Source organism: Apodemus sylvaticus, chromosome 15 (genome assembly GCF_947179515.1).
Source record: "Apodemus sylvaticus chromosome 15, mApoSyl1.1, whole genome shotgun sequence".
Lineage (NCBI taxonomy): Eukaryota > Metazoa > Chordata > Mammalia > Rodentia > Muridae > Apodemus > Apodemus sylvaticus.
In genome coordinates, this window is record NC_067486.1 from 66,842,406 (window position 1) to 66,864,845 (window position 22,440).

A 22,440-nucleotide genomic window follows, 5' to 3' on the forward strand; every position below is an offset into this window, starting at 1 on the left:
GAAAGATGCAAGTGTGTCCTCCAACTTGTCCTCAATCACCTTCCTCATTGGCCTTACCCCAACACAGGGTCTCTCACCAAACAAGAACCAAGGAAGAGAAAATCCCATCATTACAGCACTCCTGGGAGCATCCTGCCTTGCACCCTCTCAACTATTCTATGCTTCTATGATAGAAAACAAACAATAGATAGGTAATACTGCATGCACATAGAGCTTTGTCTTTCCTTAGTCATCACCATATAAAGGCTGTTGGATCATTGGTAACTGTATAGACTCTGTATGTCACACTTTGTCTCCCCAGGAAACGGGAGTAACAGCTTTTGGTTCCTTCAGCTCCTGTAACATCTTCCTCTCACCCTGGCACTGTAGAGACGAACCAGAAGGAACTGGATGCCACAGAGCTGATGCTCTAAAGGCCATGTGCGGACTGATGTGTGCCCTGGGTGTCATGAAGGGTTGTGCTTATACATTCTAAAGACAGGCTTTGTTTAGGAGCTTTCCTGGGCCTGAGCCTCCAAATCCCTCCCATCTCTAAGTCTATGCCTGCCTGCAAGGGCAGGTTCCCCCACTAGAGGACTCCCTTCTTACCTCGAAAGACCCGCCTCTGAGACCCCAAGAGCTGGCAGACTTCAGCAGAGGACCTGCAGGAGTTGACATATTTCTGGATCCTGTCAGCCAGGTCAAATAGCGTCACATTGGAGGCCAGGGCAAAGGTGGTTTGCAGTGAGATGACCACTGTACTGGGCTCTCTGTGGGCAAAGTTAGGAAGGCCTTAACTGACTTGGAATGACATGTGGGTCCCAGGCAGCTTGCAAAGTAAACGTTACTGCCATTCTCCATGGAAAGAATGGGAGAGCATAAAGGCCCGAGACAGTGCCCTGGGTTAACCGGTGTCTTGGCTGTGAAACAGACACTGGCTTTATTTTGATCACCCATTTGGGAACAGCACCGACCCCACTCCCACCCCTCCCCTCATTCCACAGATCAGTTCATAATCGAAAGAAATTCTGTTTCTCACCTAGACACACGGACTGTAGTTCGGATATAACCAGGCAATGTTGAAAAGCACACGTTTAACTGAAATGAAGAACCGGGCTGTCAGACAAAAATCCTTGAGCCAAGAAATAATTTCCTATTTTCAAGGATAAAACAGGTAGTTTCTGTAGCCACTAAGTTATCAGCAGGCAGCTTTACCCAAAGCAGTGTGGTCTTTGTATCCCCGCCCCCATCCCTAGCCACCTCCTCCTCCTAAATATCTTTCTGTTGCTCCCCAGGGCAGATAGTGGATTAGTAGGGAAATCTCAGCAGGAAATGTTCAGCGCAGAATCCTCGAAAACAAAACATCTTCAAAGGAGAAGATCCCTTCTAAGACCCAGGGTTTCAAAAACAAAAAACCCAGGCAACTGTTTATTTGGACTCTGCATAGTGAAGGAGCTGGCTGGGAAAACTGAGCTCCTCTCAGCTCCCCAGGTCTGACGGGCCTACAGGCTCCCCATAAGCCACAATGAGTAGACCTGACTCAAAGGTCTTCCTCAAAAACACTCCATGGGAAATTACATGACGGGGGTCAAGAGCTCTTTTGTTGAGAACAAATTAGAGCTATGGGCCTCATGGTTGCCTTGTGCCCACAGAGAGCAGAAAGCCTCTGAGCAGCCTGAAGTGTTGGGTCTGCCTCCTTAACAGTGAAGCTGGAGATCCTTTTCACGGCGCAGGGGGCCTTGGTATCTCGCCCAGGTCGATCCACCTGCCTCCAGAGCCCTCTGACTTGGGAAGACGGAGTCAGATGTGGAACATTGTCAAATGGTTTGTGGGTGAATGCCACATTACTTCATATGCATATGTATTCTATAGCAATGATTTATTATTACTGCCTTATTAACCTTTTATCTAGGTATGAACAGAATGCCATCTTAAGAAAGCCCATGTTATTGCTTTCTCTGATGGCCACTTAATTCTTCCCTGCTAGTTGGGGTCAAGTGTGCTGTGGCCCAGTGTGTCATATGATGATACTTGGCCAAACAAAGAAACAATCAAACCAGCCAACCAAGCTAAGCAAATTGCTTAGCCCAGTGTAACATGAAAGACTACACTTTTGCACAGGGCTCTAGCACCCTATAGTATGTTAGAAGAGAGTATCTACCTACAGAATAACCAGGAAAAAGAAAATATCCACCTACAGAATAAGCAAGAGGCAGAAAGTATCTACCTACAGAATAAGCCTGAGAAACAATGAATCTATCTTTGGCTAGAGACACCATGCCTCTGCCCATACAAGGTAGTTTCTAAGCTATTATCCCAAACTGTACTGCTTGACCAGAAAAATTTGGTTGAGCTGAGAGTCCTTGGTCGTGCCAGAGTATTTGGCATAGCCCCTGTTATTAGCCATGTGTTCACACTACTAGTGTGAACAACAGAGGGAACTCTGGGTAATATGACATCATCTCATCCTCTAAAAGTCTAGGGACTGAAATCAGCCATATGGGTAGTCAACCGTGTCTGTAAGGCAACGCTCAAATAAATGCTTCAGACCTCAAGGCTCAGGTAAGCATTATGTTTGGTAGGACTCCATATAGTTAGTTATACACTGTTGCCGACAATGTGTACCAACAGTGTCATTTTTACCACACAGACACAGCAACTAGAAGCTCAGCATTTGGGACCCCCAGACTCTGGCTCATGCATTTCTTCCCTTGGCTAATTTTAACTTAAAACCTGCCAGTGCAATGGACCATATCTGTGAAGATAATGGCCTCCAATAAGTTCTGTGGGTCCTCCTAGTAAATTATTGAAAAGTAGAGTGCTATTAGGAACCTCCAGACTTGCAGTTAGTGTAGTGTAGGTGACCTAGTAGACCGCTTTCAACACTGCATACGCTTCATGTGGACTCAGACAAGTCCGTCAGCTTCCAGAGCCTGCCTGCTTTCCATCTGCAAATGTGTCACCAACCCTCTTACAGGACTAAGCATCTGGCATAGTCCCCATCACAGGTTAAATGCTCAGTAGACATGGAAATGGAATTAAAATACAAATAAGATCTACAGTCCTATAAGAACACTTAATTCCTGGCTAATAAATGAACTCTAATTCAATGTAATGGCAAATCTAATTTAATTTCATCTCTAATTTAGTGTAATGGCAAATTTCAGTTCCCAAACACCAGATCTTTGACTTGGGCAGCAGTGGAGAACAAAAATGTATTGCCTGTGTTTCGGTTCCATTTCTTTCCTACTATATATAGCAAAGAGGGAAAGAGCAGCATCCAAGGCCTCTAGATAATTTACACTGTGAGCTCACAAGACCAATTCCAAGCCTAATTGGAATTGGGATCAGGCTGCTGGCATCCTTTGAGGGGAGAGTGGCCTTTCTCCAAGCTCTGAGAACACAGGGGGTCACATCAGGCATCAACAGCAGATGGGACGCTATGCTTTTCTGCTCTTTCCTCTCCACCCACAGCTCACACGGGTGCAGGCATCGCCGTGCCTGTTGACTCTGTGTTTGCACAAGAAAAGGAAACAGCCCGGCAGACAGGACTGCATGTGAAGATATGCCTGAAGCAGCACTCTTCAGATCCTGATGCCTTTCTTCCATTTCCAAGACATTTTTTTTTTAACTTCACCCTGAACTTTCCCAGTGAATACAGAAGCAAGTCTGGGGGATATAGAGGACCCTAAGTAGTATGCACTTCTGAATGAGATCTGGTCTATAAAACTAAGGATTTGCGTGCCGAGCGTTGTCAGGGAAACTCACTGTTTGAGCGATCTCATTTTCAAGTTCATGGGTGTTGGAGTGGTCTTCTGCAGTAGTATTGAGAAAAGTCTTCTTTAACTTTAACTCAGTCACGAAGGTTCTAACTGAAGAGGAAAACATTGCCCATCAAGCCACACAGCAGAGACCAGCGCAAAGCAATGCATCTGTAAGCCTCTGGTAAATATACTCCTCCCTTGGCTAGGTGACCAAGGAGCGACAAACATCTGTGGTAGGTTTAGACTCCAAGGTGCTAAGACGCCCTTGTTATCAGCCACATAAAGAAAACAACCCATGTTAGAAAACTTCTGGATTCAGAAAGGGTCGGGGGAAGCCTCCTTAATTTTAGGCCTGTTCCACTCATAACATAAAATTCTAGGTAACACCAATTTCTGAATGATTGGTCTCAAGGTTCCAGAATGAACGGACAACCCAAAATTAACAGTCTGTTTTTAGAGCTGGCTCTTACCACTCACTATACTAAATTATATTTATCAATTATTATTTATTCATCAAATCAATTTATCATATTAAGTTATATCTTATCATTATATTAAAATCATTTCTTCCCCTCTATACAGAAGAAAAATAACCCGAGGCACAGGGGCTGAGGCCCTGCTAACAAGAAAGCTTACATGCTGAATTAAGAGGAGGGTTGGCAAGCGAGCCGGGGAACACGGCTAACATTTTAGAGTTAACTGACTAAAGCCTGCAGTTCTTATTTAACGTCCTTCTGCTTGTTCCACAGTTCAGTGAAGCCAGCTGCTTAGGGCTCTTGTGAACAGCAGGCAGCTCTTTGAAAACACTCTGGGCCAAGGGAACGCATTTCACCACGCTCTAATTTGCATGCCCCTCTGATGTTTATGAACAATGAAGCCAAATGACTTGAAAAGAGAAAGATGTCCTCAGCACCACAGACCTGCTCTCCTCCCATCTGTGCTACCTGTGGGCGGGCGCCCTGCATGCTTGGGACAGTCACCTGACCTGCTTGGCTTCACTCCTCACATGCCCAGGTTCAAATCCAGACTCTCCCTTCAGAAAAGTGCCCTGGATAAGGGTTCGGCACACAGAAGTTTTCTGCCCGAGCCTTCTGTTTTTAGCATGAGTAATATCATCTGTCCTCTCCTAAACCCTGTCTTCTTACTTGGAAGGGATTTGCCCAAGGCATTTATACCTCTGCGGAGAGGAGGCTGTGCTTGGCTTCAGTTCCTGTTTATTGTAAAAACAGGGACTTTGAGCCTGTGCTTTGTCCTGGGTGACTCCATTTTACAAGCAGCATTTGACTCTTTCACGCTGGGGATAAAGACACTCCCTCCTGTCCAGCATGGGGGCATAGATTGCTAAATATCTTGTTGCAAAAATTAGATTGGATGTGTATGAGGATAGGGGCTTACTAAAACTCCTGTTGGAAAGGGAGGCCCTAAGAGCTTATGAAACACACCAAGGAAGGTGCACCCCATAAAGAGGAGGATACCTGTGGCAAAGGCCCCAGAAACCTGGCATCTGACCTCCCAGAATGCACAGGGGCTGCATGACCAGGGCTTCGGCACTGCTCAGTCTCCACTCCTGCTGTGGCATTCTCCGTCCCTGTGTGCGTCTGGCCCTGGTTCTGTGTAAAATCTCACCCCTGTGGCCTACATGGGTATGTACTTCACCTCACAGTCCTGCGTCTCTACAGCTCCAGCCTGCGCCCTGCCCCGCCCCGCCCCGCCCCACAGCACCTTGGTGCACACTCCAACATGGTTCCTGATCTAATCACTAAAGCAACTGCTTCTCTTCTCATCTATATCCGCTCTCGACTCCTAAGGCCCCTTTAAACTTCTTGAACTTTGCTGTGACCTCTTTAACCCTTCTGTAGCTATTCTCTCTCTCTCTCTCTCTCTCTCTCTCTCTCTCTCTCTCTCTCTCACACACACACACACACACACACCTTTATTGTGATATGTAACATGTGATCTGAGTTAATTAAGCTAAATTTGGAATAAACCTATGCTTGCCAATGGCCAGCTGTCAAGGGAGATCAGAATAATTTGGCAAATCATAGCAAATGAAATTGAAGTAGCCTGTGAACTTATTGTTACTCAATAAATTCTGACATTGTGGAAAGACACAGATGTGTGCCTGTTTTTAATATAGTTAGTGTATTCAAGACAACTTCCATGTCTGCAGTTACACCGACCAGCTTTAAAACAGGTCTTTTAAAAAACTACATTTCTTTACTTTGTGCTTGTGTGCATGCATTTGCATGCGTGTCATGGTCCAAAGCACTCATGTGGAACTCGTGGGAATTGGGTTTTCTCTTTCTACCTCGTGGGTCCCAGGAATCGAACTCAGCTGGCCCGACTCCGCAGCGAGCACCTTTATCTGCCGAACCACCTTACTGGCCCAAGATAGATTTTTACTTCAGATTTAACTGCCGATTTCACTGCTGACCTCTAACAACTGCTTGTTTTCATAGCATCCAGTCTGGTGAGCGCTGCCTTCCATCTGGAAAGCTCTTCCCACTCAGAGCTTGCTCAAACAGATTATTTTATCCGACATTCCCCAAACCTGGCGTGAGCAGTGGAGCATGCAGCAATCTGATTTAACAGATGGGGACACTGAGGCTCTGGCTGTTCAGCGCAGGGGTGGCTGGGAGCCCAAAGCCAGGCATGTGAAACCATGGGCTTCAGAACGCAAACAACAGTAACAAGTATTCCCATCTCCTTCATTCTTCAACTGCACACGCTCAGCTAGTTCCCTATAGGGTGTGGCTACTCAGACCAGGTTACCCAGATACATTAGAATAAGAGGAATTCTTGATTTGTGACTCATGTCTATATATGTAGATTTCCCTTTTTTAGAGAATAATGCTCGATTTTTGTATTTCAGACAATTTTCAAAATTCTTATTTTAGTAGAATGCCAGTCTTTTCTTCTCTCTCTCTCTCTCTCTCTCCTTTTTGAGTCAGGGTTTCTCTATGTAGCCCTGGCTGTCCTGGAACTCACTCTGTAGACCAGGCTGGCCTCGAACTCAGAAATCCACCTGCCTCTGACTCTGCTTCCCAAGTGCTGGAATTACAGGTGGAGTGCCAGTCTTAAGAAGCCCTTTCTGTCTGGGGGTGTTAGGGATTCGTGCAGATAACACTTGCAGGCAACACAGACAAAGGTTCTCCCCAAAACATCTGCTGAGCCCTTGTGCATGAGGCCCCACACTGGGTGACTGTGGTTGATCCAAAGGCCGATTTTTTTGGTTGTTGTTGTTTTTTTGTTTGTTTGTTTGTTTTTGTTTTTTTGAGGCAGGGTTTATCTGTGTAGCACTTGGCTGACCTGGAACTCACTCTGTATACCAGGCTGGCCTTGAACTCAGAAATCCGCCTGCTTCTGCCTTCCAAGTGCTGGGATTAAAGGCGTGCACCACCACCGCCCCGCTAAGGCTGATTGTTTTACCTGATAGTTTTAGCTTTGAAACTGAATTTATCACTCTACCTTCTCTAGTAAGCAAGGAGTTAAATTCAGTCACCCAACAAGGGTCCCCTGTGTGTGAGGATGCTCTTGCAATAATAAATACACTGTTGTATAACAGAAAACTGTGGACTAGAAACCAGGCCTCTCATCAGCTGGGACCACTGAGCATCTCAGAGCCTTCAATTTTTGCTGCATTTGTTGATCTGTTTTTTAATCTGTAGGATGAAGAGGGAACAGAAAACCAAGGAGCTTCGTGGACCCGCCAATGAGAAACAGACTGGCTGGACTCCCGGAGGTGGCTGTGTCAAAACGCACCTGCCTGCGGCTGACAACTGAGGGCCACTTCCAAAACCAAGAAGAATGTGTGGACAATCAGAAGGCAATCAGAATTCTACTCCTTTCTTACTCTAAAATATAAATATAAATAAATAAACACTCTGAAATTTTAAGTAAATAAATAATGTTTAAAACCCCTATGTAGTTGGAATATCCTTTTGATCTTTTTTTTTTTTAACTGCAGGGTAAAACGTTTGAGCAGATAACGCCATGCACAGATGAGCACATTACGCAGGCACTCAGATATTTGTCCTTTTTTAGTAACATAGGTATACTTAGAGATATCTTTTGAATTTACTATATAAAAATACAATGTACGTCAACAAAGGGTGAAGACAAATATTGTATCTGCAATTTGATACAGGGAAGAATTAACAGGCAGAATTAACAGGTCGGAATAACAGGCAATATGCCTCACTTCTATATCCCTGTGTTTTTTAGCTTGGAAAAAAAAAATGTTGGCTTTGATTAGGAAGGAAACAGCCAGTTCCAAGGCAGATTTGACTCTCTCTTTTTTTAATGTTATTTATTTATTTATTTATATATATATTTTCCTCCTGAGACAGGGTTTCTCTGTGTAGCCCTGGCTGTCCTGGAACTTACTCTGTAGACTAGGCTGGCCTCGAATTCAGAAATCCTCCTGCCTCTGCTTCCCAAGTGCTGGGATTAAAGGCGTGCGCCACCACCGCCCGGCTGCAGATTTGACTCTTACCCAGATTGCATATTCCTTTCTCCAACTGATACCCGACTGGGCATCTGCAGGTGAAAGACCCCTGAGTATTGTTGCACGCGGCTAGGGGCGGGCAGGGACTGGAGAGACATTCGTTCACATCTGCAGGGGAACAGACAAGAACATGCTGATGGGGTGGCAGACAAGGAACCATCATCCAGTACATACTAAGACCCAAGTGACACCATGCGGCGTGTGCTTCAAAAGAAGATTGGGAGCCACCCTTGTCCTCAAGGGGATGGCTGCCTGCCAGGGCCGTGGCAACCATAAGAAGAATTAACCATATCGCGAGGTGGGATTCGGATGCACAGAGATAAACATAGCTCTAGTTGGTCGTTGTTGTTGTTGTTGCTTTGAGACAGGGCCTCATCTCTTTATCCCAGGCTGGCCTGCAACTCACTATGAGGGTCAGAGTGGCCTTGAACTCATAAAGATCCTACTCTCTCTGGCTCCTGGACTCTGGGATTAAATACACGCCTGGCAGAAAGAGTAAGTTTTGATACAGGGAAGAATTAAAGTCTGTCTTAAATTGTATTTGAATAATAAATAAGACTAACGAGACGTGGACAAGTAGATCTTTGGGAAGAGATTCTATGCTGAGTAACCAGCAGAGTAAATGTCCAGAGGTGGAGAACATATGTATCTTTAGGGAGCTCTAGAGGGTCCAGTTATTGCAGGGGTGTAGAGGATCTATAGAAAAGAACCAGGTCAAAAGCTTGTCTGAATCGTGCTGTGGTCCTTCATGTTATCACAGAGACAGCACACAAGTACTCTAACACTTAAGCAAGAAGACTATTAAACTAAAAATCTTACCTTTGCACACTCTAGAAGAGAAAGGCCCTTTAAAAATGATCGTTTTTAATTATGTGTATACATGTGCACACGTGAGTGCAGGTGCCTGCAGAGGCCAAGGGTGTCCAACTGCATTGGAGCTACAATTATAAGCAGCAATGAAGCACCCAGTATGGGTTATGGTACCCAGACTTAGGTCCTCTGCAAGCGGAGTGCATGCTGTCAACCCTGGGAAAAGGATCTTACTGAATAACCCAATAGCCCAAGTAACATTACAGTAAACTATCCTGCCTCTTACCCACACTGCAGTTGTCCCCTTGCCAGGCAGGTGGGCACACACATCGATACCCACGGCTGGAGAGGTCCACGATGCATTCGCCATCATGAAGACAAGGGTTCACAGTACAGCTGTTGACTAAACACACGGAAGAAATAACACAGGCGACGTCACAGCAGCTCTGGCAAACATCTCATTCTCAAAGCTAACGCCTGGTTCTAGCTTAAGTTTGTTTACCTGCTGTGAAAAGACTCGCACCTAGAGCTGGGCGGCACCGGTGGCACACGCCTGTAATCCCAGCACTTGGGAGGCAGAGGCAGGCGGATTTCTGAGTTCGAGGCCAACCTGGTCTACAGAGTGAGTTCCAGGACAGCCAGGGCTACACAGAGAAACCTTGTCTCGAAAAAACCAAATCCAAAAAACCAAAAAACCAAAAAAAAAAAAAAAAAAAAAAAAGACTCGCACCTACTAATAAAGAGCAGGGTCCACAGAGGTGGGAAGACAGAGGTGAAGGTAGTGGGCACAGATGTGGTTTGTGTTCGTATTCAAGTGCTAGATAATTGTATACCTGAATGTAAGCATGGATACTAAATGCTTCTTGCAGGACACTTGGTTCAGGACTGATAATTGTATTGCTTTTGTGATACTTAGAAAATTCTACTGGACTCAGTAAATGCCAACTTAAAACGTGTTCTAAGGTGGAAAGAATCCCTGATTAATTTATCCTGTCTGCTCCAAGATCCACTCTGTGTGCACGCATGCACACATAGGCTTGGCTCCTTTTTTCTCTTGGACTTTGTCAAAACTCTAGAAACCTCTATCTGAAAAAAAAAATCTCGAAACACATATATTTATTTGTAGTTGCTACACTTTTTGCTGTTTGGATTTATCTTGAAATGGTCCCATGTAGCCCAGGCTGGCCTCAAATTAACTACATAGCTCAGGATGGCCTTGAGCCCCTGGCCCATTTAACTCTCCCTCCCGAGGGCTGGGATTGCACATGTGCACCACCTCGTTCAGCTTCTGAATGTCTTGAAGTTTAATCAGGCGTCCACAGATTGCCCACCGCCTAGAAAACTATCAGTTAAACACTGGGGTGCCTTTCTTGAGTAGTTCACTGTGGTCTCAGACTCCGAGGTGGCCTGGATGACAGTGAACATCTGATTCTTCTGTCTCCAGCTCCCAAGTGCTAGGATTACAGGTGTCCCAACCCCAGCTCTTTCCATATACAAAAACAGGCTCCATCTGAAGTCCTAAGGGCCTTTGTGGTTAAACTTTAGTGTCACCCTGGGGACTTCCATTCATCCTCTGCCCCATGATGTTTTACTCTATAGCACTGGAAGGGTCACACTCCGGTTACGAAATGCTTGTTTCATAAGGGGGTTTGAAAAGCTGAAAGCCACATTATCACTTGCAGGGAGGAAATCACAGGGGAGAAGGGAAAGAAAACAAGTCAGGTCCTTCAAAAGAGCCTGAAACAAGAGGGCTGCTCCAGACATGGCCATCTTAGTCTTCACAGCTACTGTTGAGATTTGTCATTTTGAAATTATGTGTATCTGGGGGGGTGTGGGTAGGCACGTGGGCACACGGAGGCCAGGAGAAGGCACTGCATGCCTGGAGTTGGAATTACAAATGGTTGTGAGTTTCTCCATGTGGGTGCTGGGAACCAAACTCAGGAATGTCCTCTGAACATCTTGTCTCTTGTCTCTTGTCATCTTGTCTCTCCAGCTCCCATACTTTAAATGTCACCTAGCATCACCAATATGGGCAGAGCATCTGCATGATTAAACACTGTGCCCTTAGGTAATTCTATAGTTTGCAGTAAACATGCTGTAAACACCTCCAGCAACTGTAACAGCTAACACTCGTTTTAAGGGAGTCTGCTGAACCTGGGACTGAATGTATTGGCCAGGGGAAATGAAGTTTTTCTTTTTCTGGAGAAGCAATTATCTTTTACTTCTTAGACTTTCTCAGGTCACTGAGAAGGGGCCGTTGTGGCCGAGCAATGGGGACAGCTTATGGCCCTCCCCTCCAGGTTCACCCTCACGAACTGAAATTCCTTCCACAAACTGAGCTCTCTGCTGTAGCCGCCACACACCATTTCCCTCCTGTCCCTGTAACTTAAGATGTTGATCTGTTTCTCCTTCAACAGCATGTCTCCTTTCCTGAGTCTGCATCAAGCACAAGTGCACTAGGAACACCATACCCTGCTGTCCTGCCTCTGCCTTTCTTTGCCCTGGGCTGCCTTTTTCTGACACCAGCACCTTCAACACGCTGTACAGATAACCTTACCCACAGGGCAAAGAAACTCTGATCACTGGGAAGAGGCCTGTTGAACATCCTCTTGTTTGTATGCCTTCTGGTTACCAACTAGCAATAGAATCTGGGAGACAAAGCATCCTTGAACCCAGGAAGCCCCTGAGTGCTTCCCTGAGCTGGCTGACTGGGAAGTTCTGGGTTCTCTTTGGGGAGCAGGCATTCCACTCACCTCTGCCTCTAACAAACCACCTAAAGCGTCTTTTTTCTTTTGTGGTGCCTGAGAACCTGTGGGAGACTGTGTGTGTGCTAGGCGAGTGCTCTGCCGACATTCTGCATCTTAGCCCTGAGAAAGCTGCTCTTTCAGCTGCTGCACTGTCCAAACCCACATCTAGGCCTCACAGTGTCCTTAGATGAGTTAAAAGCACACTTAAAACGCTAGGACAATTACAGGACACGACAGGTACAGTTGGATCTCCTATGCATGTCACACAGGGCCTCTCTCCTCATTCTTCAGAAAGAATCATGTAAGTTGGGGGGATATCAGGAGAAAATTAGGCCCACGCTGTCCATATTTCATGCTTTGTACTTTAGTGGGACTCATTCTGGGTCATAAACAGACCCAGATAGTAGCCACGTCTACACACTCACACAAACCACAGGGCCCTTGCAGCTCTAATGTTGGACAGGGCCTAGTGGTCAATGTATTTGTAAGATGTACTTTACCTGGGGTTAGAGGCGACAGTGCTGTTGGTGACTGTGGGGTGTCCTGAGCAGCAAAGGTGGTATATCTGGAAGTCAACGTTTCAGCTGTAGAAACACCTGTGGTTTGAGGTGAAGACGGCCTAAGAAAATGTGAAACAGGGCTAGACTCTTCCACGTGGCCAAGCTCTGTGGCCATTTCTTCTGCTGGCGTGGCTGACGTGGTCAGGATTGACCGAGTGGTAGGATCCGTATGCTCCTGGTTCCCTTCTGTGGTGACAGCTCCCTCAGTTGAGATTTGTGGCACTAGAATTTCAGGATGGGTCGGGAGGTGTTGTGTCTCCGGGGTGGTGTGCACAACTACAGCATCTGGGGTCAAAGCTTCTACAGGTGCCAGGGTGCTGGGGCTGGTCACAGGAGAGTTAGTAGTCTGGGGCATGGCAGATGTCAAAGCTGGAGACATCTGGAATAACCTGGTGCTTGTGGCTGGAAGGGCTGGCTCCGTGGAGACCCCTATTAAGGCTGGGGACCAAGGGGCCCCTGGAGGAAGGCTCACTGTTGCTGCTTTGGTAGAGTCTGTGGGTGAAGACAACAAGCTTGGTGACTTAGTGTCTGTGCTGGGCTTCTCTGGCTGTGGGGGGCTCTGGTTCTCGGGGCTTGCTGTTTGGTTGCTGGGGACCAACGCAATGGCTGATATTGCTGTCGACATTTGGACTGAAGTCACACGTGGCTCCCTTGCCCTGTGAGGGACTAGGGTAGAAGATGGATGTGGGAAGGTTGTTCGTGAGACAGAATATGGGGCAAGAGTCGACACCATTAAGGAGACCGGTGAAGGCGACAGTGAGGATGCTGCTGTCTCAGAGGTAGACTTTAGCTGCTGTACGGGAGACCCCGTTGATGGTAAGGCTGATGAGAATGGCTGGGGTTGTGATGGTGGAGCTGAAGGCATCCCTGAATCAGATGGGTCCTCAACAGGTTTGGTACTGGTATCAAGAACCAAGGTGTTTGGCATATTAACGGTGGACGTGTAGGTTGGAAGGTTGGACGTAGGCAGAACTGGTGACTCGGTGGACGACTGAGCAGGCTCATCATCGTAGGAGGACATGCTGCTTTGTTTAGGCTGAGCCTGAGAAGGAGAGTCCAAGTGCAGAGAGTCTGAGATCTTAATGGAAAAGGTTGAGCTCTCACCAGCCTCTGAGTAGGAAGTATTATCTGTAATAGACAGTAGTGTCCGTTCTCCTTTGGTGAAAGTCAACGGAATATAGGCGTGGTCTGTGTGGTCACCAGAAGTCCTTTGTCCAGCATCTGAGCCGTGTTCTTGAGTGTAGCTAAGTCCAGTGACTATAAACAGAAAAGACAAAGATGGGTCAAATAAAGGAGGAATCTTTGAAACAAGCACTGGAAAAATACTCTTTGTGTCTTATCCGTGAACTTAAGAGAGGAAGATTCTCTCTGTGAGAGGGGATTTCTCATGGCCAGAACTCTGAGTGAGGATGACCGAGGAAGGCCACTCAGAGTAAACTCTCCTCCCTCTGTGAGGAGCAGTGATCCTGACAGAAGTGAGAATAACGGATAAGTGGGGACTAGAAGCCTAAAAATAGGAAATGTTTCCAAAGCCCTTCCTCATTGCCCCTTTTTAATAAAAACAAATTGCTGTTGAAAAGCTCCCCAGATCCCAAACAGTAATTGCCATTATCAAATGGAAAAAGAAATCGGTTCCCAACTTTCCACTTTGTATAATGAGGTATTTCTTCCCGGGAGATGGCCTTCACCGCAGTTACCGCTCTCCTTTGTTTTAAACCCCACAAGCAGATGTCATCCCACATACCTCAAGCAAGCACGAGGCCAGAGGAGTGGGAGAACCCAGAAAGTTCTTTTCCCAATAGCTAGTAAGCTACTTTTTCAGTTGCCAGTCAACTTAACATCCCAGGATGTTAAGTCTACAGACAGCCGAGGAGGAAGGCTGTGGGAAGACACACCTCCGAGAGTTGGTGCCCCGGACAGCAGGCCAGCATGCTCTGTCACATTCCCGCGTGGAGTGGGGCGCGCAGGGCGGGTTGCTGCATGCGAGAGGTCAAGGGACCGCAGTGTGCGCTCCCCGCTCCGGGTGAACATTGCAGATGTGTGAGGTGTGCGAGCCCCCGAAGTGCTGTCTGCCAGATCTGAGCTGTCACTCAGCAATGCACCATCTTCTGGAGCTGCAGGCAAGAGAGCACAGGTAAACGCAGGGACAGGACATTTAGTCCAGAGGCTTCCTTCCCTGAGGCTCTTTATCAGTGGCCAGAGGGTTGATACCTCTGTTCCGGTGTCCTGAATTCACAGTTAAGGATGTGACCCTTAGCCAAAGGATCCAGAAATCCATCAGAATACTGGATTTCTGCTCGGTGATAAAAGATAACAATCAGAGTTGTATCAGCGAAGTTGGTGGCAAGGTAAGGGCGGGGCCTGTGAAGTTGTCAGTCACCACGGGTCAAAAAATAGCATGGATACTTATGGACAGTGGTGGTGCCCTCAGGAGGCCAGGGCAAGTGCATCTCCGAGTTCGAGGCCAGCTTGGTCTACAGAGTGAGTTACAGGACAGCCAGGGCTACACAGGCTACCCTGTCTCGAAAAACAAACAACAAACAAACAAACAAGTGAACCAAAAAAGGCGTTTAAGATTGGAGGTGTTTAAGATTGGTGTTTTTTAATTTCATATTTTATTTTTATGTATTTGTGTGTTTGTCACACACTCACATACACACACACACACACACACTCGTGCACATGCCACAGTTTGGTGGAGTCTTTCTCTCCTCCATTATTTGGGCTCTGGAGAATGAAGCTCAGATCATTAGGTGTAGCACAAGCACCTTTACCCACTGAACCATCTCGCCAGCCCTGTTTTTATTTTTAATGCACTTGTTCTATTTTGTTGAACTAGGGAAGGCAGCGCATGAATAAGTGCCCTCTCTCTCTCTTTTGACAGGATATATGACGTTTGCTAAACTTAGTACTGGCTTGTATTGTTTGATTACCGAGTAAATCCTTTTGAGGAATAATGAACATCAAGCCCAAACGATCTGTGCACATACACATAAATAAAATAAGTATTTTTAAAAGTAGTCTTTATTTAATTATTTTAATTTTATGCCTTTAATTTTTTGGCATGTATGAGTGTTTTGTCTACACGTATATATGTGTGTCATGTGTGTGCCTGCAGAGGCTGGAGGAGGGCCTCGGATTCCCTGGAACTGTAGTTACAGGCAGTTGTGAGCCACCATATGGGTGCTGGAAAGGAACCCAGGTCCTCTACAAAAGTCACACGTGCCCTTAGCCATTGAGTCATCTCTCCAGATCCTTAATTTTTATTTTTAAATTTTGTGTATCTGGATGTGGACTTGAAAACATGAGTGCCATACCCACAGTGGTCAGATAGGGCGTGAGATCCCCTGGACTTTCAGCTGGTTGTGAATCGTTTGACTAAGGTGATGGAAAAAGAACTCAGGTCCTCTGCAAGACTGGTATGCATTCATCAGCTGAGTGCTGTCTCTGTAGCCCCATTAACCATCCCTAAAATCACTGAGAGTTAATGAGTGTTTCTCCGCTTCTCTCTATCCGGGCATAGAAAAGAAGCTCCAACTGGAAATGAGCATGCGGACTGGACCTCAGTAACCCAGGGCAACAGCAAGCCAGGAGCCACAAAGGTGACTTAAGGCACGCTGGAGAACTTGGGAGACACCTGGGTGCGAGTCACCCAGTATGGGTGCAAGAGACCCAACCCTTAAATTTATAGGCCACAAAATTTGGAATTTGTGGGCAAAGAGGAAAAGATATTGACTGAGAAATTATGTATCCCCTGCAAGTGAAATTTAGGCAGGCAAACAATCACAGCAGGGTTAGAAGCTGATAGAAGCATCATAGCCAGAAGCAGGGGATTGAACCTAGCAAGGGACTGAGGACTATCCAAGGCAGGTGTTATAATTAGTCAGCTTTGGCTGGTTCAGAGCTGAAAGAGAGAAAGTATTACACGAATCCATAGTGAGATCATTTCACGAATGAGGCTACCCCTTATCTAGGTTTTTTTAAAAATGGATTTAAAAATTTTGCATATGTGCATGTTTATTTATGTGCATGTGGGTGCAGTTGCCCATGGAGGCCAGAAGAGGGCATCAGATAGATACTCCGGAGTTGGGAACCACCTGGGGTGGGTGCTAGGAACCAAATTCAGGTCCTCTATAAAAGCAGCAGGTGTTCCTAATGGCCGAGCCATCCCCCGGCCCACTCTCACCCCCTATGGCCCCATCAAGCTTTTTAATCGCCCAAAGGTCTGGTTGCAATGAAACCGTGTTTCCACATGAACCAGCTGAGCATTGCCTGCAGAGAGGAGCATCCTGAAAATGTAAAACGACAGAACCAAGGACCATGCTGGGGGAACAGCACAGCATCAGCATGCTTGTTGCTTAGTGTGGACAGGAGAGGTTGACCACTGGTCTCTATTTGCATCTGTGCACCTGTGAACCTGCTTACACACACACACACACACACACACACACACACGAAAAAGAGTTGGTGTACTAGACAAAGGGGTGGAGCACTTAGGCATTTTTGTATTAACCAGCTAAGAGAATGGCCTGGGAATAGTAAAACTCCTTCCTAAAGCATGCTTTGCTAGCGAAGGCTCAGCCACACCCTAAGTTCCTGTGCTCTAACTCCATGCACTAAGAACTCACGTGAATGCTCTCCGAGTAGGGCTGAGGAATCCAGACTTTCGGAAGATGATGTAGATGAAGAAGATGAAGACTCTGCATAACCCCTCCCACCTCGGGGCTGCTGTGCAGCGTGCGAGGACGGAGTCAAACCCCAAGTGTCCCCAGCTTCTGTATGCAAAGCTGAGCTTTCTGCTGTATCTGTAGATGTTTTGGTTTTGGCGGGGAACCATAGGCCTGTGCTCTCTCCACCACCAACGGAGGGGTCTGACCTAAACTCAGCCTCAGTCAGACGCACGGCACCTCCATTTCCTGCTTCTGAGCTGCTGGCAGGCTGATGTCCTCCGAAGGCTGTAAGATACCATAGGGAAAAGGCCATTAGTGGACCTGGAAAAGACACTTAGCAACTAAGATGTCTCCTCTCGGGCAAGCTTCCTTCTGCAAGGAGCCTTCAACAGCGTTTATATAGGTCACCCTACATGCATCGTCATGTTTCTAAGTTTTCTAGAATTATTGGATATCAGGAACATTGTAATCTTAAAAATAAAGGCCAGTGAACAGGAGACTTGTGAGGAGCATGTGCAAACAGTAATTTATAGGCTCAGGCATTCCCCCCCCCCCCCCCCGTCCCTTGAGAAAGTAGCTCAAGGGAGGAGTCATTACACCTAGCAAGCTCAATGGCATAAATATCATAGGTAGAACGTTTCCCCCCTAAAACCAGCTGGAATACTGATAAACATTTTTCTAATTCTAATGTATAGCAAAATAAACTATAAGGAGTAGGCCAAACTATGAATTTGGGAAATATGTTTATGTCTGACAACTTATATAAAAAGATGGTCTATATACATAATCACTGATATAAAGAGCAGGCCAGATCTCGCTTTGAAGATGATATTATGGAATGAAAAGAATATGGACCAGTCATGAGAGCCCCGAGGCTGAGCTCTCCACTCTGCTGAGAGAGCTAAGAAGCTGTGCTTGCTTCGCTTTGGTCCTCCAAGTCTTGGTGTTCTCATCTTAGGGACAGCACTTGTCCACTCCCAAAGATATAAAAGCTGATAAAGGTCACCAAAGTCACTTGTCCCTTCAGAGACTGCAAAACGTCGTAAAGAGGCCCCCTGCAGATACCCAGCTATATAAAATGTCCGTGAGTCAAATAAAGGTAGATTACTCACCGGGGGCATCGCTTTGCCAGTGTATAGAAGGACGTCCATATCCATTTTCTGTAGACAGCTCAGTGCCTTCTCCATCTCCCAGATGCTCAGTTAGTCCGACATTTGTCCTTGAGTCCTTCACAGAGGGTGAAGAGTGGATGGACACTGAAGTTATAGCAAGTCTGGAGTGCTCAGGGAAACCCTCTGTCTCATTTGCAGGTTCCACACTTACAGGCAGAGACCGCAGCGTTCTTGGGACGCCATTAGTGAATGTGTCGGTGATAAGCATGCTCTTTGTCTGGGTGACTGATGGGTTTTGGAGAGCGGTGAAGTTACTACTGTTCTTTATACTTCCAGAAGCTAAGACAGAAGAAGAACATGCTTCAGAATGGCTAAGAAAAATCAGGATTCTATCTAGGTACAAATAATGCTAATTCCATTTGATATGAGTATTTGAATGCGATTATTGTAATAGCAAACATTTGTATCAAGTCGACTTGGCGAGTACAAGTCGGACCGCCTCCTTTTCTCTCTCAGCAGTTCTGAGTCTCACAGGGCTGGTTACAGTCAGATCCCTCAGGATGCACAAATTAAGTTTTCTATGTGAGCTAAAAGGAAGACAGGAGAAACCCGGATGAGGGGGAAAAATCAACTTGTTTTCTATAGAGGAACTATATTCTATAGTGTAGGGATCTCGCAGTATAGGCCACCATGATAAGGTTGTCGCTGCTGGTTTGTTTTTACCAATGTAACCCTTTTGTTCAAATGCTCTTATAGACTAAAATCCAGTGCACATCATGAATCTGTCAGCACTGGGGCTCTGCAGAACACAGTCAAGGTGCAACTGGCTTAGGAAAGCAGTTCCCAGCCACCAAAGGCTTTGATTATTCCCTAAATCACAGTCAGCATGAAGACCATTCAAACGACTTACAGCAACAGAACTACTAATCAACACGTGTTATTGCTCCAGGAATTTTATTTAATTTCACCTAAAAGCAGACAAACTCCATTGCTGTAGTTAGTTACCAAGTCTCACTACGCTAGAGAGAGCCATCTTCAAACCAGCATAGTACTCCAGGGAGCACTCTAGAAATTCAAAATTCTAGGCTGGGGACAGTTTTTTGGTTTTTTGTTGTTGTTGTTTTTTTTTTTTTTCTGATCAGTGAAATGGATGGAAGTCCTTGGATAACTGTCAAGAGCCTCAGGAATTCATATATTATGTATATATTATATACCACAGGTCAGAATGGGACGTCTGCTCGGCATCATGGTGGCACAGCTGACCGTGTCCTTCAGTAGGGAAACTTTCCATGGGTACTTGAGAACTGACTACTAGCCAGGCGGCCCAAGCCTTGAATCCCAGCACTCAGGAGGCAGAGACATGAAGATCTTAGAGTTCAAGGCCAGCCTGATCTACAGAGTGAGTTCCAGGAGAGCCAGGGCTACACAGAGGAGCCCTGTCTCAAACAAACAAACAAACAAACCCAAAACAAAAACAAACAAACAAAAGTAAAAACAAAAACAAAAAAATGAACTGACTTCGACAAGGTACCTTAAAGCCCTAACACGGAAGGGCTGAGGCCATAACTCAGTGATGGGGAGCTTACATAGCACGCACCGGGCCCTGTGCTCAAACCCAGCACCACAAGATATCATCATTACAGCAAGAATAAGGGTCAGGCAAGCTGGGGGAACAGAATGACGGCAGGCAAGGAAAGAAGGTGCTTTCTTTCTTTTTCCCACATGACACCAATAACAACAAAGAATCGTCTATCTCTTAGCATGAAAGGCTTCAGATGTTAACCGTGGTTCTGAAAGGGAATAAAAGAAGCTGCTAGAATATGTAGTCCATTGAAGTCTAGTCTTATGTGCAGTTGTGGCCAAAAGCACAAACACTTTAGACATTGAGAGAAAGTATGGGGAAGTGGGGGTGGGGCTGGAGAGATGGCTCAGCAGTTAAGGGTACTGATTGCTTTTCTAGAGGACCCAGGTTCAATTCCCAGCACCCACATAGCAGCTCACAACTGTCTGTGACTCCAGTTCCAGCGGATCTGAAAAACACACAGGCAAAGCACCAGTGCAATAAAAGGAAAAATAAATAAATCATTAAAAGATTAGCTAGCTAGATAGCTAGAGTATAGGAAGAAAAGGTTCCTTTTACTCTTGTGCAAACCCATGAACTCCCTGACAGTGGGAACACAGCCTGCTGCTCTGATTACAGGCGCTTAATGAGAACAGACGCAGGTGCAGACTCTCCACAGAGACAGTGGGTGCAAAGGCATCCAGCCCTGAAGAACACAAACAAAAAACAAAAACCACAGGGCTGCAGAAATGTCTCAGTGGTTAAGAGCACTGACTGCTCTCCCAGAGGACCCAGGTTCAATTCCCAGCAACCACATGGCATCTCACAACCATCTATCTATAACTCCAATATCTGATATCCTCATGCCAACATAGATGCAGGCAAAACACTAATGCACATAAAAGTTAAAAAAAAATTTAAGAACAGCACTTTGGGAAGCAGGGAATGGAGGAATTGAATTTAGTCAAAATACATTATTATATGCATATATTAAATTTGCAAACAATAAAAAAGAAAAATTGTCATGTGCTAAAAAAAAAAACCCACTTTTGCCCAAGAAAGGAGTGAGAGAGATATAGATATGTTCCATAAATGCTCTCCAAATTACTTTAAAGGTAAGTAAATTTTTATTTCTAATCAATTGCCATTTGTTCAATATTCCCATCAAGGCACAGTGGTGGTGGGTAGCCAGGACTTGACAGTTAGGAGTGCCCGTTGCTCCTTCAGAGGACCTGCGTTGGTTCCCAGCACTCACACTGGGCCACTCACAACTGCCTGTGGCTCCGGCTCCAGAGATCCCAATATTCTCTCCCGGCTTCTGAGGGTACCTTTATTCATGTGTAAAGCCTGCACAAAAATACACAAATGGGGGGTGCACAGTGCATGCACGTACACACACACACACACACACACTTACACACTTAAAGACAAAACCCGCTATAATGACTATATTGGATTCAGCTTGAAAAACCCAGATCCGCCATTTTGGTAGTGTTAGCAAAGAAATGGCCACAGAGGTACAATCACAAAGGTCACAGGTGCTGAGTCACAAAGGGGAGCAGCTCCTCCATTCCCCTGGCCTAAGGATTGTGCAGCGCACGGTCGGTCATCCCACGTCACCATAGTAACAAGCTACCCTGGTTGGGCATGCAGCACATGCTGTAGCCTTGGGAGGCTGAGGCGGGATGATCACAAACTGGAAGCCAGGTGGGTCTACACAGCAAGTCCCAGGCCCACCTCAACTACAGAGTAAGACCCAACAAAACAAAACAGCGATCCTCAAGTCAGCAACTGCAAAGCCCCAGGCATTGTGCTGTTTGCCTGATTGACGACACAATGTGTGTAAACACTTCTGCAAAGCAGAGCCTCCAATCACAGTGAAGGCTTGAGCGGTACAGTGGTCACGCATGCCTTTAGTCCTAGCACTTGGGAGGCAGAATCAGGAGGATCTCTGTGGGTTCAAGGCCAGCCTGATCTACAGAGCGAGTTCTAGGATAGCCAGGGGTACATGGAGAAACCCTGTCTTGAAAAAGGGATGGGGGATGCTTGCTTAATTTGCCCTTAGGGACTGCTTATGATCGTACACGGGCACCTGCGGCACTAGCTAGGAGGACGCACACTACATTGCTAACCAGCAGGCTGGCGTTAGAAAAGGGAGGGAGGATGGAAGGATGGATGGATAGATGGATGGATGGATGGATGGATCTGGAAAGATGACTTGGCAGTAAGGAGTCCAAGAGTTCTATCCTGGGCGCCATGGTTGGAAGAAGAACTGAGACCTTCAAGCTGTCCCCTGGTTCCTGCACACTGTGGCATAGGCGCTCCCCTATGCTAATAAACATTTTTAAATAAAAATTAAAAAAAAAGTTGGACTACCATCACCCGTAGGGACAAGGCCTGAGCTAAGTTCCCAGTCTTTGTAACGGGCCACAGAGGGAACAGCTGCTCACCTGGCGTGAGCACGGGTCACTTTCTGTCACAGGACAAAACCCCAGAGAGCATCGCCACATCGCTCAACCTTGACGGCTGTCCAGAGCTCCCCAGAAGTAAAGGTGAGGCGGCTGATATTACAACAAGGCAGTCTACATCCAAAATCCTTCAAGTCATTCATGTTCTCTCCCTTCACAAAGTGACATGACCACAAAGCCATTTACCAGGACCGCATCAGCTCAACTGCCCACAGGAAAGACTCCCACAAGTCAAGACCCATTATTACGCTCCAGCTCTTAC

At 46.2% G+C, this 22,440-nt stretch overlaps 1 protein-coding gene across 3 annotated transcripts in view; it reads right to left on the reverse strand.

Annotated features, from left to right (window-relative positions):
* The window catches only part of Heg1 (heart development protein with EGF like domains 1), an 83,022-nt gene that overhangs the window by 31,787 nt on the left and 28,795 nt on the right, over positions 1-22,440 (reverse strand). For 2 of the 3 annotated variants that reach the window (XM_052157997.1, XM_052157995.1), the window contains 9 exons: positions 18,150-18,488; positions 16,996-17,322; positions 14,263-14,481; positions 12,308-13,624; positions 9,347-9,463; positions 8,239-8,358; positions 3,748-3,851; positions 1,019-1,077; positions 589-749 (listed from right to left, as the gene is read on the reverse strand). In XM_052157997.1, coding sequence (XP_052013957.1) covers positions 589-749; positions 1,019-1,077; positions 3,748-3,851; positions 8,239-8,358; positions 9,347-9,463; positions 12,308-13,624; positions 14,263-14,481; positions 16,996-17,322; positions 18,150-18,488 — 2,763 coding nt within the window. The remainder of the gene's footprint in view (positions 1-588; positions 750-1,018; positions 1,078-3,747; positions 3,852-8,238; positions 8,359-9,346; positions 9,464-12,307; positions 13,625-14,262; positions 14,482-16,995; positions 17,323-18,149; positions 18,489-22,440) is intronic. The other variant, XM_052157996.1, reaches the window with a different exon arrangement.